Source organism: Lycium ferocissimum, chromosome 5, assembly GCF_029784015.1.
Source record: "Lycium ferocissimum isolate CSIRO_LF1 chromosome 5, AGI_CSIRO_Lferr_CH_V1, whole genome shotgun sequence".
NCBI lineage: Eukaryota > Viridiplantae > Streptophyta > Magnoliopsida > Solanales > Solanaceae > Lycium > Lycium ferocissimum.
The window spans coordinates 63,826,083-63,842,011 of record NC_081346.1 but is presented as its reverse complement, the minus strand read 5'-3'; the positions used below and the strand labels follow the sequence as shown (position 1 = coordinate 63,842,011).

Sequence of the window (15,929 nt, the reverse complement as noted above, 5' to 3'; positions counted from 1 at the left end):
ATCATCATTTAAAAATACCAAGTCATGCTAATTTTAAAGGGGAGGTGAGGATCTTGAACCTAATTCAATCCAGAAGTTAGCTACGACGAGACTACTGTCCAAGACTACACACCACTTCCAGCGATGTGGTACTCCAACACCCTCTCCTCCCGCACGAACAAGACTGAACATCTAGAGCATGGACAATATAAGATAGGAAATCCAACATCTAAAACAATGAATTGAAATGGACCCAACTTTAATACCAGGTAAATATGTGAATTTTGGACCTAACTCAACTTCAAAATAAAGGTGGTGTAGGGGCCTGAGGGAGGTGGTTGTTTTGGCTTCTTACAATTCTTTTTTTTTAAAAAAAAAAAGACACTTTCCAGTTTTTATGTTACAATCTTTTTTGGCTAGTTTCCGGTGCGCGGGGGTCAATTGATTTGGAATGTAACTTATGAATTTGTTTTTCCTACTCCTTTAAGAAGTTATATATATATATATATATATTTTTTTTTATTTTTTTTTAAAGGAAAATATTTTGACCAACTAGATATGAAAAAGTTTAACAAGTATTGTTTCCTCCTTAACCAACACGCCCTACGAATTTCACATTTGTCTTGTGTATTTACTATGAGAATGTGGGTAATTTCCCTAGCACGGTGTATTTTCTATGGGAATGTGGGCAATTTCCGAGGAAATTAGACCTATAGCCCTTTTACAATTTGAATAGAAAAAAATGATATTTTCAGATCTCTTATATATTTTTTTCCAGATCTCTCATGTGTAAGAAAATGAAGATCTCTTATAAATATGTCATAAAACTAAACTTTTTTGTAAAGGGCTAAAAACCCATTTCTCCCGCAATTTCCCTAGCACGTATCCTTAAACAAATAAAAGGGTAAATGCTTTTCCTCTGCACGTAACCCTACAAATATTTTTCTTCTTCTTCTTTCGAGTTGGTGGGAAACCAAAACAACAAAATGGAGAATACACATTTTCAACCTTTATGCTTTAACTATAATTCCTAAAATTCACTCGCCAAAATAAATACTTTTGTTTAAAAAAGTATTACACTTTTTGGTTTCTATATCTACCGAATTGATTGATAGCCGACCTACTTAAGTACCGAATTGAGTTTGCATACTTTAATAAATTTAATTTTCAGTAATCTTGATATAATTTTTTTTTAAAAAACTACTGATACAGGAAATCAAAAACTAAAAGAGACAAAGGTAAAGTGAAGGAAAATTTGCATAGAAGAACATTTTTTAATTTAAAATAGGTACTCCACTTTTCGATCAAGCTCAACAAAACATTCAAAATATCATTAAAATTCTTATCCTATCTGTTATATTCAAAATCCAAAATTAAAACAGATAGAGAAATAATTTAAAATAATATCATTGTGTTGGCCGGCTTTATTTGAACTCAAGCTTTTTTAAATTTCTTCACATTAGTTGCCAGATAGACTGAACATATATTTGAAATGCCAATTTAATTACATAAATAATAGTGAAAAGTATAAAACGAACTTTTGGCTTTTTATGCAGTGGGACACAACGGTTTTATCAATTGCACCTAAAGTATATAGTTAAAAAAATAGGAGAAATGCAGAGACAGACATGCCAAAAAGTGAAAAGATTATGGGCATATGGGATAATGAAGTGGACCAAAAATTAAGGCTTTAACCACATCGGTTTAAAACGGTTCATTAAAAAGTTAATGATTCCCACGTGGACCCAGCATTTGTGAGTTGTCTCCTACCTGGCTTCTAGCCTGTTTGTTCCCTTTCTCAACACTATTATGGAATTATGGAATATATATATATCTGGATATAGATTCAAATAAGTTTTGAAATTTTGAAATTTTTAAAAAGAACACTTTTGTCTTTGGCATAATGATATTGTTAGGTTCAATTTGCACCATATTCATTAGCATAAATGCCTTATGACTTTGGCTATAAGAAATTACTAGGTGAAAACAGGCATCTATATGTTCCACTATTAAAGAATCTTTGGTTTAAATAAGGTTATTCCAGGATTATAATTTTAGAATTAAAATAAGGTAATTTCAGGATTATAATTCACCTTTTATATGAGCTACGATAATTCCATAATTTTAGTGTAAATTTCATTCCGTTTTAGCTAATACACACAACCAAATGCTAGACAACTTTATTTGGGAAATTTAAAAAATTATATAACCCAACATAAAATATTACGGGCTAAAGCATATAGACATATTTTCAATTTATTTAAAATTTGATACATTATACACAGTTCGTTGGATAATTGCGCTTTTTTACTGGTTTATTGGATATCGATTTTTAAATATCTCAATCAAGCAATTAAAATATCGGTTGGTTCGATTATACAATATCGGTATAAACCTTATATAAACGTATATAATAAGTGTGCATAAAGTCAAAATTAACAAAACACAAAAAGCTCAATATTGGTATAGTTTATATATAGTGTGTGGGTGTCATAAATACGTTCACTAAAAAAAGGTTTTGAATGATAAACATGAGATAATCAAAAGTCAAACTATGGGCTAAAGCATATAAATATTTTCTCCTTGAAGGTAAGTTTCCCAATTTAATTTAAAATTTGATACTGGCATAACTCCTATCCCGGCAACCACGCCCCTAAGGCTTATTTAACGGACGAAATATGATATTTTTATGATTTAGTAAGTCAAATAAACTTTTTAACTAGAGCTTTGTTAATTATAAATAGTTTTAATCGAATAAATTTAAGTGAAAATAATTAAATATTTAGATTTACATTAAAATATTGGATATAGTAAGTCTAGTATCCCCAATATTTTAATCTCTAATTGAATCATAGAAAAAAAAAATATAAAAAAATAAAGAGAATGCGAAAACGATAAAATTGTTCAGTTGTGTTAGAAAATTTGAGTCTTTCTTCTTGGCCGTCGAGCCGTGTGAGCCTCGTGACTTCGGATTCCGCCAAAAACATTACAAAACAAATTCTTTTTGTTTTTATTTTTGCTAGAAAAAACACTTCCTCTTAATTAAGTAATTCTTATTTCCTCGAATATAACGTCTATTTTATATTATTTTATTATCTGAAGAAAAGGAAACAAGTTGGTCAATCATCGCTTCCATGTGCAACGTTCAAAGATTATAAAGAGGTTTTATTTTATTGTTTTTAATTCTACAAAGATTTGCTAAGATCATGCTTGTACTAAAATTAATTAACTAGCACGTAAGAACTATATGTATAACTATTAACTTGGTAAGTTCAGCTAGTGTAGATTCATATCTTTTAATCTTGGACTTTTAACTTTCGAAATCAAAGTTTGCCAAATTTTTATGTTCGATGCCAAATTTTATATTTGATCCTATTATTAGAAGTTCAAAATCATAACGTAACCAAATAAATACAAAATAAAATGATAATAAAATAAAGACCGTTCCGCACCTAGAAGATGCCATATATACGCTTTCTTTAGACCCTATGTATAGTTCAATATGTTTAGAAGTATGAATTACTATGAGTTTAAAATCGATTATATTTGAATTTAATATGAGTTTAAAAAGCATTCTCTGAGTGTTGGAAGTACTTTTTAAAATTATTATATTCTAAATGACATTGCCAAAAATTGTAATTTATTTATTCATAGTAAATGATTTTCCTTGATACCTAACATCTCTTTCTATTTCTTTTCTATATAAAGTTCAAAAATCATTAGATAGAAAAGAAATAAGGGAGGTTTGTGATTATTTTTCAATCTTTTTCTACTAGGTAATCTAGGATCTTATGCATGAAGATAATCAATTGGTTGAACTCAATTTAAACCCTACCAAAAAGAGTAAATACTAAAAGTCGGGAATCCATTGATGCGAAAAAAAAATATCCTTCGTTCCTAAAAATATTGATAAATGTAGAGTTTAGATGAAAGTTATTCGTCTTGGTTGAACTACAATAATATTGAGTACGAAAAATTGAAATTAATATTGGTTGAAAAGTATATATATGAAGGCAAAGTTGAAAATATCTAAAGTATTTTCATAAATAATTAAAGAGCAAAAAACTATTTAAAAAAAAAAATCGCAAGTCAAGAGAAATGTCGAATATTCAATTGTCATACTAATTCAAACTGCAGTGTATAAGTTCAAATCCCACAAATTGCTGCTCAATCTAACTTTCTGTTAATTACTTGATAAAATTTCGTTTTTTTGAACTAATACATTAAAAAAAAATAAAAAATTAAAGGCTTTTATTTAATTTCAACTTGGAAGGTCTTTATCAGTCTCCAATTTCCTTCCTTTTTCGCAAGAGGAATTTTCTTCTTTATTGAGTATTATTTTTTCTCTTCATTTGAAAAAAAGGAGGAAAAGGAACTTTATATATATTTCTCTCAAATCTCTTCTTCTCTCTTCTCAACTGTCCTCCGTGTCCAACTCGCGTTTTTAGTAGACACAAAGTAGAAGGAGAAATCAAAAAGAATAGGAGAGAGAAAGAAGTTAGTTTCTAGAGAGAGAAAAAAAATTACACAATTTTCCGGCTAACTGTGTAAAATTAATTTTTCCAGTGATAGTTTCCATATTTGTAACACTCATTTGTCAATTGATTTTTACAAAGTTGTCAATTACCGATTTTGGTAATTAGGTTTTCGAGATCGGTTGGTTCCGATTCGGTTTAGCGATCGGGTTGAAGTTTATTGTTTGTTCCGAAGTGACTAGGGATTGGGCTTATTAAAGATTAAATAGATCTTTTATTAAAAATTGGCTTTATCCTTGCTTACTTGTTGTTTATAGTGTAGTATCCTTGAAGAACATAATAAAATTAGTGACCTAAAGCCAAAAGTCATCATGGTGGGTTTGTGATGTAATATGGACCTGGTTGGTGGTGCAGATAGAGATATGTCGTTTTACATTGGTCGCGAGGCTTCAAAGGTTCGTTTTATTTTCTCTTTTGCTATGGAAGTTAATTAATTTTGTTTTTATGGAGATTTATTTTTGCTGATTGTGTTTGTTGTTGTTGTTGTTATGGTGAGCAGTTGTGGAAGAGATTTTGTGCAGAGGCAACAACAGAGATTAATCTTCTTGCAGAAAATTGGAAATATATTCTTGGCGGTTTGATTTGTCAGGTGTGTATATATATGTGTGTGTTCTTCCCTTTGATCAATTTCATTTTCCTTTTGTTTTTGTACTTTACTTTTTGTTTTGTGGTTGTTTTGGCTTGCCTGATTTCATGGACCATTTGGTGCTCTTTTGTGATTAGGATTTCTAAAAGTTCTATTAGGTTTCAATCATAGTTTAACTTTACGGAGGGTTCTAGAAGTTTCAAATTTGAATTTTTACTTCATTAGTGGATAGAAGGGGAGCCTTGGCGTAACTGATAAAATTATTTCCATGTCATGGGTTCCACGAAAGGTCATTACCTCTTTGTAGAAATGCGGGGTAAAATTTTGTGTACAAAGACCCTTGTAATCCGGCCCTTCCCGGACCCCGCGCATAGCGGGAGCTTAGTGCCATGGGGATGCTCTTTATGAGTTTATAATGATTAAGAAAAGAATTTTGGTAGTGGGGGCCCTGGGAAGTAAGAAGGGGAAGGAAGGGTATAATAGGACAGTACTTCACCTCTAAGATTCTACGGTGTTTTACGTCGAAATCCTCCATTTGTAGCCAATTAGCTTTTTAGAAATTGGACCGCTAGATTTTATTCTCCTTCTTCTTTTACAAAGGTATTGTCGAAACTGCTTTGGACTTGTAGGAGTAGCAAGTACTATAAGCTAGGTTGAAATTCAACTGCTTTTGATTCTATAGTGTTTTACTACAAAATCCTCCATTTGTAGTAAGTTCGCTTTTAAAGTTTGGAGAACTAGATTTTGTTGTCCTTTGTTTCTTTTACAAAAAAGTATTGTTTTTCTGCTTGGACCTGCTGGAGGAGCAAGTATTATAAGTTATGTTGAAATTCAACTGCATTTGATTCTACAGTGTGTTACTACAAAATCCTTCATTTGTAGTCAACTGCTTTCATTTTGGTCAATGTTTCTATTAGCAATGTTTTCTGTTTCCTCTGTCTAGACAGGGCAGAGTTTATACGGGGTGACGGGAGGTTGGGAGCTGTCAAATTTTGTCTTTCTGATCTCTTACTGAATCATTGAACATGTGCACATTTTTGTATACATTTTCTATGGCTGTTTTATGTGATTTTTGGCAAATGATGTGATAATTTTATGTTTTTCTGCTCTGTAGTCGTTTTTATTCCTGATATTATTCCTGAGTTGTGAAACTTCTATATTCCTTTGTTCAGTACATCCATGGACTCGCTGCTAGAGGGGTACATTACTTTCATCGGCCTGGACCAATTCTTCAGGACGTCGGCTTCTATCTTCTTCCGGTTGGTTTTCTTGTTTTTGTTTTTCTTCTCCCCGACTATTATTGGAGATGCATACTGACCTTTTCTGTATGGGTTAAAATTCCAGGAGCTTGGACAAGATAGAGCTTACATAAGTGAAACTGTGTTCACTACCATCTTTCTATCTTTTGTCTTGGTAAGTTTGATTCTCTATGACTTTTCTCATTTTTTGTCTTTTGTCTTGGCAAGCTTATAAGTGAAACTGCATCCTTTATCTGTCATTACTGTATTTATGCCTTGAAATTTGAGTTTTCAAAAGCACACTTGCATTAGTTTTAGGCAAACCGTGATGCCAAGCTGCTTCAGGCTTTAGAAACAGGGAAATCCTGAATATTAATTTAAATTTGGTTGATATGGTGGTCAACCAGATTTTCCTTTACCATGGAATGGATTTTGGGGATGTGGTAGTCTTAATCTTTACTTTGTTGCGGAGTTAATTTAGTGTCTTTGATTGTAATGTTTTTCTCATGCTTTGCTGCAGTGGACCTTCCATCCTTTTATTTTCAAGACCAAAAAGATCTATACAGTTCTGATATGGTGCAGGGTCCTGGCATTCTTAGTCGTAAGTGCCCTTTTTCTTTGCCAGGATTACTTTCTCTTGTATATCTGTTATATATTCTAAGTTGGTTAAATAAATGTTTTTAACAGGGTTGTCAATTCCTTCGGATCCTAACGTTCTATTCCACACAACTTCCTGGTCCAAACTATCACTGTCGTGAGGTAAAGTTATTTTCATTTAATTGATGTTTTTCTAGCTGTTTTGTTGTCTGTCAGCAGTGCCTCAGCTTACTTTATTATCTATTTTGGCAAAAGCCTCAACTAATTTCTCCCCTTGCAAATTACCAGGGTTCAAAGCTTGCCACACTTCCTCCTCCTGACAATATCTTACAAGCGCTACTGATTGGTAAGTTGCATTCTCCTAGTAGTTGCTCCTCCTGGCATCTAAAGCGACATTCTTTAATTTAGACACTTACCTGAGGTTTATGAATGTGCAGTTCCTCGGGGCGTGCTTTATGGTTGTGGTGATCTAATATTTTCATCTCATATGATATTCTCCCTAGTCTTTGTGCGGACATACCAGAAATATGGAACACGAAGGTACTACAGTAATAATGATCAAATAACTTTTAATCACTGCGGGAAATGCGCTGATACTCATTCTAATCTTAGTCTGTGACAACAAATTTATGCAAATCATCCATTACTTGGCGGGGAAGGGAGTTCATTGCGAGTTGTACTGGAAGTACTTAACCTAATTAACGGGATGGTGCTCCAACTCCCCCTCTTTCCTTTTGCTTCTTTTTCTCCTTTTCTTTCAATCATTTACCTGGAAGATAAGTCTTCCTTGGATTCTGTAAGTTTACGTTGGGAAAGGTTCCTTCCGAACTTTTTTATATTTTCTTGGTAAAATAATAAAAAAATTGTGTTGTGGGTTACTGAAAGTTTGTGTGAACTGAGTGACTGGAACTTTCATCTTCCTTTGCATATGCTGCATATCGATATTGTCTTAGGTGTCTCGGCACAGCTTGTATTTATCACTGATTGCTTGATTTTATTCTGCAGGTTTATAAAACAGTGTGCTTGGTTAGCTGTTATTGCACAAAGCTTATTGATTATTGCATCGCGCAAGCATTACACTGTTGACGTTGTTGTAGCATGGTACACTGTCAACCTTGTAGTGTTCTTCATTGATAAAACATTACCAGGTTAGTTTTCAATTCTAAATTTATCTTCAGAAGAATTATTTTATCTAGTTTTTGTCCTCCACTTTCACTTCCTCCACTTTCACTTCCCAACTCTGGTTATTGCACAAAAAATGTTAAAAAGCTAAAGCACTAAGTTCTTTCTTGCAGAACTGCCTGATCGCACGAGTGCCTTGTTGCTTCCAGTGACCAAGGATAGCAAGTCTAAAGAAGAGAATCACAAACTGCTGAATGGAAATTCTGGAGATCCTGCAGAATGGGTATATAGATTTATGCATTTCCATCTTAGGGATCATAGCTTTTAGTCACTAATGAGATTAGCTTTGACACTGTTTTCTGCCATTTCTGTAGAGGCCCAGAACCCAAATCAATGGGAAGATCGTGGAAGATGGCAAAACAGTACATGAAGCAGTGATTAATGGTGTATAGACGATAAACGTCATGGAATGCCACTAACTGATACCCGGTACATAGACTGGTAACAATGCTATATTATAAGTTGCTGGTGTTCTTCCAAGTTCAATAGTTCTGGTTTTAGTGTAGGATACGAAACGAAGGTCGATTGCAATGCTGTCAATGTCTCCACGTTCCCCTGTGGTTAAATTTAATGTTCAATCAAAAATGTATCATGGAATTCATTTTATTTTTTGGTTAATGCAATTATTTCCTCATTCCGTTGGCTCATTTCTTTATTTCCAAAAGAATGTGTGTTGTTCCTTTATGCGGCAAGTAGCATGGGCATGAGCTGGTGTGTAGATCCAACTGAATACTTTGTGTCCCTAGGACCACATATTTCCGTTGCCCATTGTCAAATTCTGTATATAGAAATGGACATTACCTGTTTGCACATTTATTATTCAAAGGAGACTGCACCACAGCACGTTGCTGCCCTTTCCCCTGGGACAACAACAACCCTTACCTAGTTGTCTTTTACAATGACAGAACAAGTCTTCTCGCACTTCCAGCAACATTTTGGTTGTTGGCAGGCTGCCAACTCGGCACGTTACGATACTCAGAAAATGTGTTCGGTACGGAGGAAATGTTTCTCATGAAAAATGTGTTTTTAAAAAATAAGTGAATTTCTTACTGATTTTCTAGTGGAAAATATTTTTCAAAAAATACCACCTCCACCCCACCACCAACCCCACCCTTGAATGATTCACCTATCTTAACCCTCACCCCACTACCCCACCACCCGCCCCCACATGATGGGTGGGGGTGGGTGGGGGGTGAGTTTAGGGTGTGGAGGAGATATAATGTGAAATGTCACTTGTGAGACTTGTTTTCCCTTCTTCCGTTAGAGGTCATTTTTCTCATTTTTAAGAAACTTTTCTAAAATTTTTAGCCAACCGAACGTGATAAAATAGCAAAACATTTCCAACCACCCTCAATGTGGCTCTCAATTTATCTATGCTTTATCGATTTCTTTCTTGTCACACTACTCTTTATTGAAAACGAAATTAAACAATGAAGGTCAATTATTCTTCTTCAAATTCAACATCACACACTTTCAGTGAGATGTTAGGAAGTCCTTGGACCACATAGCCCGTAGATTTTTAAGAAGGATATAATAAAGACTAATTGTATCAAATGGATATACATTTTAAAAAGAGATTCGTTAAAAAAACACTAGACCTATCATTTTTCGCGAACTTCACATATGAACTATCAGTTGTTTCCATTTCCTACATGAACTATTACCATAATATGTAGTTGGTCAAATTAGCTTCGAGGTATGATTTAATACATAGATGGTAATAGTTCAGTTAGAAAAAGTGAACAACTGAGTTGGGGTGTGAAACTCACGAAAAAAGTGATAGTTCAGTTGTGTCTTTTGCCATTAACTCTTTTATAATATGTCAAAACATATAGTATTACATCTGCACAGTTGAAGCGGGCAAAGAAGCTGCCTTCTAATTTTGCAGGGCTTTTTTCCCTGGGACTAGCGTTACCCCATTTTCCTGTTGCCCTTTAATATCGGTATTACTTCAGATGATGAACAATCACAGACTATAGCCCATGTGCCATTCATTCCTACAAATTGATGCTTCAAATAATTTACGTTTTTGCTTTGACTTTTGCTGGCTTCTTCTAAAATAAAATACCGATTTCTATGCTTGTGCATAAATTAATTTCTTAGATAACTTTACTCAAGAAATCAAAAGTAACTTTTTAGATTTCCCATAACACATCCTACCATGACTCGGTACAAGAAAGATTTTGTTCCTTAACTTGTAACACCACGAGAAACAATGGTGAAATCATGATTCAGCATGTGCGGAGCTAGAGTATATGAAGGGGTCGTAGAAAATTTATACTAAATATATATAAGTTCAAAATTATATTTTAGGTATACATAGTAGATGTTGAATCCCCTTGGCTTCTTCATATTTTTACTTCTTTGTATTTTGGATCCCCTAAATAAAAAAGCTAATCCCGCCACCGTAATTCAGAACGGTGGTGGAGCTAGAAATTTATACAAAAAATTAGAGTATCATGCTTGGGGCTTGAACTTGTGATCTAAAGAAAGTTTGAACTCCTTTGTCACTACACTAGATCCTTCCCTTTTGTTAAGGGATTCAACAATAGACGTATATAACAAAAATATCATTTTTGTCTTATTTACACAGTATAATTTTTGTATTCCATTGAACCACCTATCTTTCTTTAGCTCCACCCTTGAATCATAATGAAACTGAAATAGGAATTTGTAGAGAGACAATTGTTAAGACTATGTTATAGGGTTTTAATGATTGGTTGAATGGGAAATGGAGGAAGAAATGTGGAGGGAAAATGAATTGTTCCCTTTTGCTTTTATGGAGGAAGCATTTCTCTCTCATTGGTAGTGGAAAGAAAAGTCTTTGTACTTAAATATAGAAGCATTCCAAAGGGTTTGCGAAGAAGGCAAGCTTCGCGTAGTCATCGTCGCTCGCTCGGCTTCATTTAGTAAATCGTTCTATTATGGGAGGATATATTCCTCAACATCGGGTACGTTGAGGGGAATAATTTCCTTAAGGACACACTGTGCATTCAGTGGGCTTGATTTAATTCTGAAATTTTTGTTTAAGATACTGTTTCTGCAGAAAAATTCCAGATTCTGTTGTTTTATTAAATTTCCAATTTCCGATTTAAGTATATTTTCGGATACAGGTTTAATAACAGTTATTTCATTGCTCATACCAACAGGTTTGAACATTACATGTGAAAGTCTAATATTTGGAGAAAACTATATATATGAAACTATTCTTAAAAGAACGACTGGGATTTTTAAAATACCTTTTTTCCTCCCTTTGTTTCGTGCTATAACTGAACATAGACAAAAAGAATTCTGCTATAGATGGCCAAGAGGGATTAATGGTTCTTGCCACAATTTGCGACTTAATGACGGTAAGTTGAATTCTTCTACAGTCCTAGTAACTCACAGAAAATCGAATTACCAGACGTTAACAAAAAAATTAGAATCTTAGGGGAATTAATTTAGAAGAGCACCAAGTGTCCGACCTATCGATAAAAAAAAGTGAGCAAAAAGTATAGGATATGAAACTTCAAATTCCTCGTATGCTTGGGTGCAAATTGATTGGGACATCACTATTATAAGGTGATAAGAATGAATGAGATTTTTGAGATTGCACATCACATCAATTAGAGGGATTTATTGAGCAAAAGTTATGACTGCGTGATTAATAATTTGTACTAGTATATGCAGTAGCTTGTTTTGCAATCATCTCTCTTAATTTGCAATAGCCTGTTCACAGCTAGTTTTGCTTGGTTATATAAGTTAAAGTCTTATTCTTCTTGTGTGTAGAATCTTTTTTGATACTCGACAGCCCACTCGGTCCCATTCCTTTGATCATTTCATACTACTCTTACGGGGTGGTTTGGTTGGAAGACAAGTTATTTTGGGATTAGTAATATTGGGATAAGTAATGTTGAGATTGATTATGCTGACATTATTTTTTATTGACTGTTTGGTTTGATGTATTCAAAATAATATGCATTGCATAATTTCTAGATAGTACTTACTGAATAGGGAGTATAAGTATAATAATAATAATAATACTGATATTGTTAATGCCATAGTTTATTATGTATAAGAACATTACTGAATATGGTGTATAAGTAATGTTAGTATTAGTTGTATTAGTATTAAATTTTATACCGGTATTATTCTACCTAAAACACTTTGCCAAACGACCCCTAAACAACTAGTATGGTGCATCCTTTGTATCAAACTATCAGTGAGTGATTTTTTATTTTATTTTGTAAATTTGTATAAACAATACTTTAGAAGGTGCTTTTGAGTTAAATGAGTTACTATATATATTTGCTTTAAGTCCAAACAAAGCGGATCTAGGGTTAGAGATGGGGGTTACCGGAAATTCAATAACTTTTGCGTAGACCGTATATTTATATTGAGAAATCTGTTAAATATATAAGAAATCTTTTGTTGGGAATCCAATACTAAATTCTTGTTCAGAAATGGAACTTGCTAGAGCTTTGTTGCGCTCCTTGATGAGGGGTCATTTCCCCTTAGGCACATATAATTAAGTTTTTTTTTTTTTCAGTTTGAAATAGCTAAACCCATAAATTTAAAATCTGAATCCCCCTCTGAGTCCAGATACATATAATAGCATAATATATTAATTTGTATCCATATCACTTACAAAAAGCTTTTATCTTTCTACGATCTTTATACTTCTTTGAGTACGTAAACAACTTGGAAAATGCTCAAGGAAGAGTGCATAATATCTTTAACATGAGGAGCGTATGAATATGAATTAAATATATATTTGGCCTTATTTTTTGACGAATATATCAATGCTTACAAAGTGGCATTTAATACGATCGATGATCATGCTTGAAAAACCTTCTTAAGTTTTGAAGAACAATCCTAAGTAGTAGGTTGTCATTGATACTCACGGGGAAAAAATCTCAATTTTTGTGTTTGACTTCGTTAAACATAAGATGGAGCACTAATACCTCAAATGTTTTATCTCATTATTTATTTTTCTTCTTTCAGCTGTCGTCAATTTTGCAAAGTACCAAAACTCCTGATTTTCACCACTTTATTAGGATAATTTATTCACAGAAAATTTTATTTTCATTTTTTGTAATAAAAATTTTCGTTAAAATATCTAAATTTTAAAAGGAAATAATTGTAGAAAACATATTTATCACTTTGTTAAGATGACTTATGAGAATTTTGGGAAAATAACACTGTATGACAATTTGGAAAAAATAACACTGTATGTAAGCCTGTTAACCGGTTGAAACCGGCCGGAACCAGTAACCGGTTAGAAAATCAGCCGGTTTCCGGTCAAAAACCCTGGCCACTGGCCACCGGTTAACCGGGTGGAAATGTGGAAATCGGACCCGACCGGTTAAAAACGTAAAAAAAGTATTTTTTGTTTTTATTTTTTCTTAAGTATATGTATATTATAGTATTTCTTAGTATATTGTGGGTATATTTATATATGTTATATAAATTTATAACTAAAGTTTATATATTTACTAACTAACAACATATATATATGTGTGTGTGTGTGTATATATATAAATATGTATATTAAGTTATATGCTTAAGTTATATATATCATAAATTAAGTTTATATATTTACTAACTAAAAGCTTATGAATATTATAAAATTCTAGATTGTTTTTTTTTCTAAGGTTATAACTTTCTATTTTATAACTCAAGGTCCAGTATATGTATATTATATAAATATACTTATATATATACACTATGTTTAATTTATTTCTAAGTTTATAAGTTAAGTTACTATATAACTTAAGTTTTTTTTCTAAGTTTATAAATTTCTATTTTATAACTCAAGTATGTGTATATTATAAGTAGCTAAGCATATAAGTTAAGTTTTTTCTAGGTTTATAACTTTCTATTTATAACTTAAATATATTTATACTAGATATACCTAAATATACTACTTATAATATAAATATACTTAGAAATTTATAAACTTAAAAAACTTAACTTATATGCTTAGCTACTTATAATATATATATATGTATATGTATTATAACCTAAGTTATTTTTCCAAGTGTATAACTTTCTATTTTTTAATTTAAGTAGATGTATATTATAAGTATATTTTAGGTATATTCCTCACTTAATATAAGTAAGAATATGAACACAAGTAAATAGAAGAAAGCTCAATGAGCCATGTGTTTTATTCATTAATGGATAACATTTATTTGCAAGTTGTAATTTTTTTTTAACTTGCAAATAATACATGAGTTGCCAAAAAGTAGTACAAGAATAAAATCAAAAAGTGTGAATCATTTCGCTAATCTCCGCAATATTAAATTCGGTCATTGAGATATCTTCAAAGTCTTCCATTTGGTCTACTCTACTTGCTATCAAATCTTCAATCTCTTCCTCTTCACCTTCCACGGTTTTTAAGTTTTAGTTGCGTCGCTCCGATCTAATCCAATCGCGAATGCAAACTAGTACTTGCAAGCTAAATCTGGATAATGAGTGTCTATGGTCTCCAATTTGTTGTCTTCCTTAGCTAAATGCACTTTCCGAAGCCACGGTTGATATTTGAACCGTAAGGATATCTCGAGCCATTCTTGAAAGTATCGGATGACTCGCCTTGTATTTCTTCCACCATGCTAAAACGTCCAAATCATCTAGTTGGTTGATATCCACATTTGGCTGCATCAAATAAAGGTGATATTCATCAAAGTGCATTATGAGAAGGAGTTGGATGTGAATGTAAGGAGTTGGATGTGAATGTAAAACTTTTAAAGTCGACAAACCCGACAAACCCTTTTTGCTACTTTGAGAAGTAGTAGGGCGTGGAGCAACGGGTATAGCACTTTCTTCCAAAGTAGAATAATGAGTAAAAGCTTTTCTAAATTCGGCATCAACCGCGAGCTCGGTGTCAAGTAAAGATGGTTTAGCTCCCTCGAAAATTTCTAAATATTTATAAATTTGACCAACCAATCCTTTAGTATAAGACATTTTAAAACAAGGATTTAAAAGAGAACCCAATATAAATAAAGTTGGGATGGGAAAAAAAATACTTCTTAAATTTTGTTGTCATAGAAAAAATAGCCGCTTGATAACCGGATTTATCTTTATACTCATATAAACTCTAACTATTTCCGTTAAGTAGGCTAAAATTCTAGTTACCATGGGATAGAATTGTCTAGAAAAAGCAAGAATTGCATTATAAATTTTTTGTAAAAGTTCAATACATTCCTTAATATCTTCCCAATCATTATTTATCCACTCATCACTTTCCGTATTAAAATGGTTGTAAACTTGTTGTATGGGAATCCTATAATCATATGCTTGTTGTAACATAATTGTAAATGTAGTTCCACCTAGTGTCAACTTCTACTTGAATTTTCCTACGTCTAAGGTTATTTTGCAAACAAGAATTCTTAAAATCTCTTATTTTTTGCTTATTAGCATTACAAAAAAGAAAAGCAATCACATTTCTAACCCTTTGAATAGAATCTTCAAAATAGTCAAGACCATCTCTAACAATCAAGTTTAAAATGTGACAACTACATCTCACATGAGAAATATTTTCTAGCGGAGGGTTTAATTCCCTTTTTAAAAGACCAACCGCCTTTGTATTATTAAAAGCATTATCTAAAGCAATACAAAGTGTTTTTCTATAAAAGTTAAAAAAATTCATAATAGTTGACATTGTCCGCTAAAATTTTTTCATCATGATGACCTTTCCCTTCATCATATAAAAAAGCTATAATTCTTTTTTGCATCACCCAATTATCATCAACCCAATGACATGTAATAGCAAAAAAATTTAACTTGTTAAGACCAAGACCAATATCGGCGGTAAGAGAAACACTACAATTT

The 15,929-nt window shown here is 32.5% G+C and overlaps 1 protein-coding gene across 1 annotated transcript; it reads left to right on the top strand.

Annotated features, from left to right (window-relative positions):
• Positions 1 to 4,786: 4,786 nt before the first annotated feature.
• On the top strand, positions 4,787 to 8,751 carry LOC132057047 (phosphatidylinositol:ceramide inositolphosphotransferase 2-like). The gene is made up of 11 exons (XM_059449486.1): positions 4,787 to 4,909; positions 5,014 to 5,103; positions 6,273 to 6,359; positions 6,445 to 6,513; positions 6,859 to 6,939; positions 7,026 to 7,097; positions 7,224 to 7,281; positions 7,373 to 7,475; positions 7,941 to 8,083; positions 8,231 to 8,340; positions 8,432 to 8,751. Exons 1-11 carry the CDS (start codon positions 4,847 to 4,849, stop codon positions 8,507 to 8,509), a joined length of 954 nt encoding a protein of 317 aa, XP_059305469.1. The 5' UTR covers positions 4,787 to 4,846; the 3' UTR covers positions 8,510 to 8,751.
• Positions 8,752 to 15,929: the final 7,178 nt, after the last annotated feature.

Coding starts and splice junctions, on each gene's coding strand:
- LOC132057047 (XM_059449486.1), top strand. CDS start 4,847: ATGGACCTGGTTGGTGGTGCAGATAGAGATATGTCGTTTTACATTGGT. Junction 4,910..5,013: donor TTGGTCGCGAGGCTTCAAAG/GTTCGTTTTATT, acceptor TATGGTGAGCAG/TTGTGGAAGAGATTTTGTGC. Junction 8,084..8,230: donor CATTGATAAAACATTACCAG/GTTAGTTTTCAA, acceptor TCTTTCTTGCAG/AACTGCCTGATCGCACGAGT.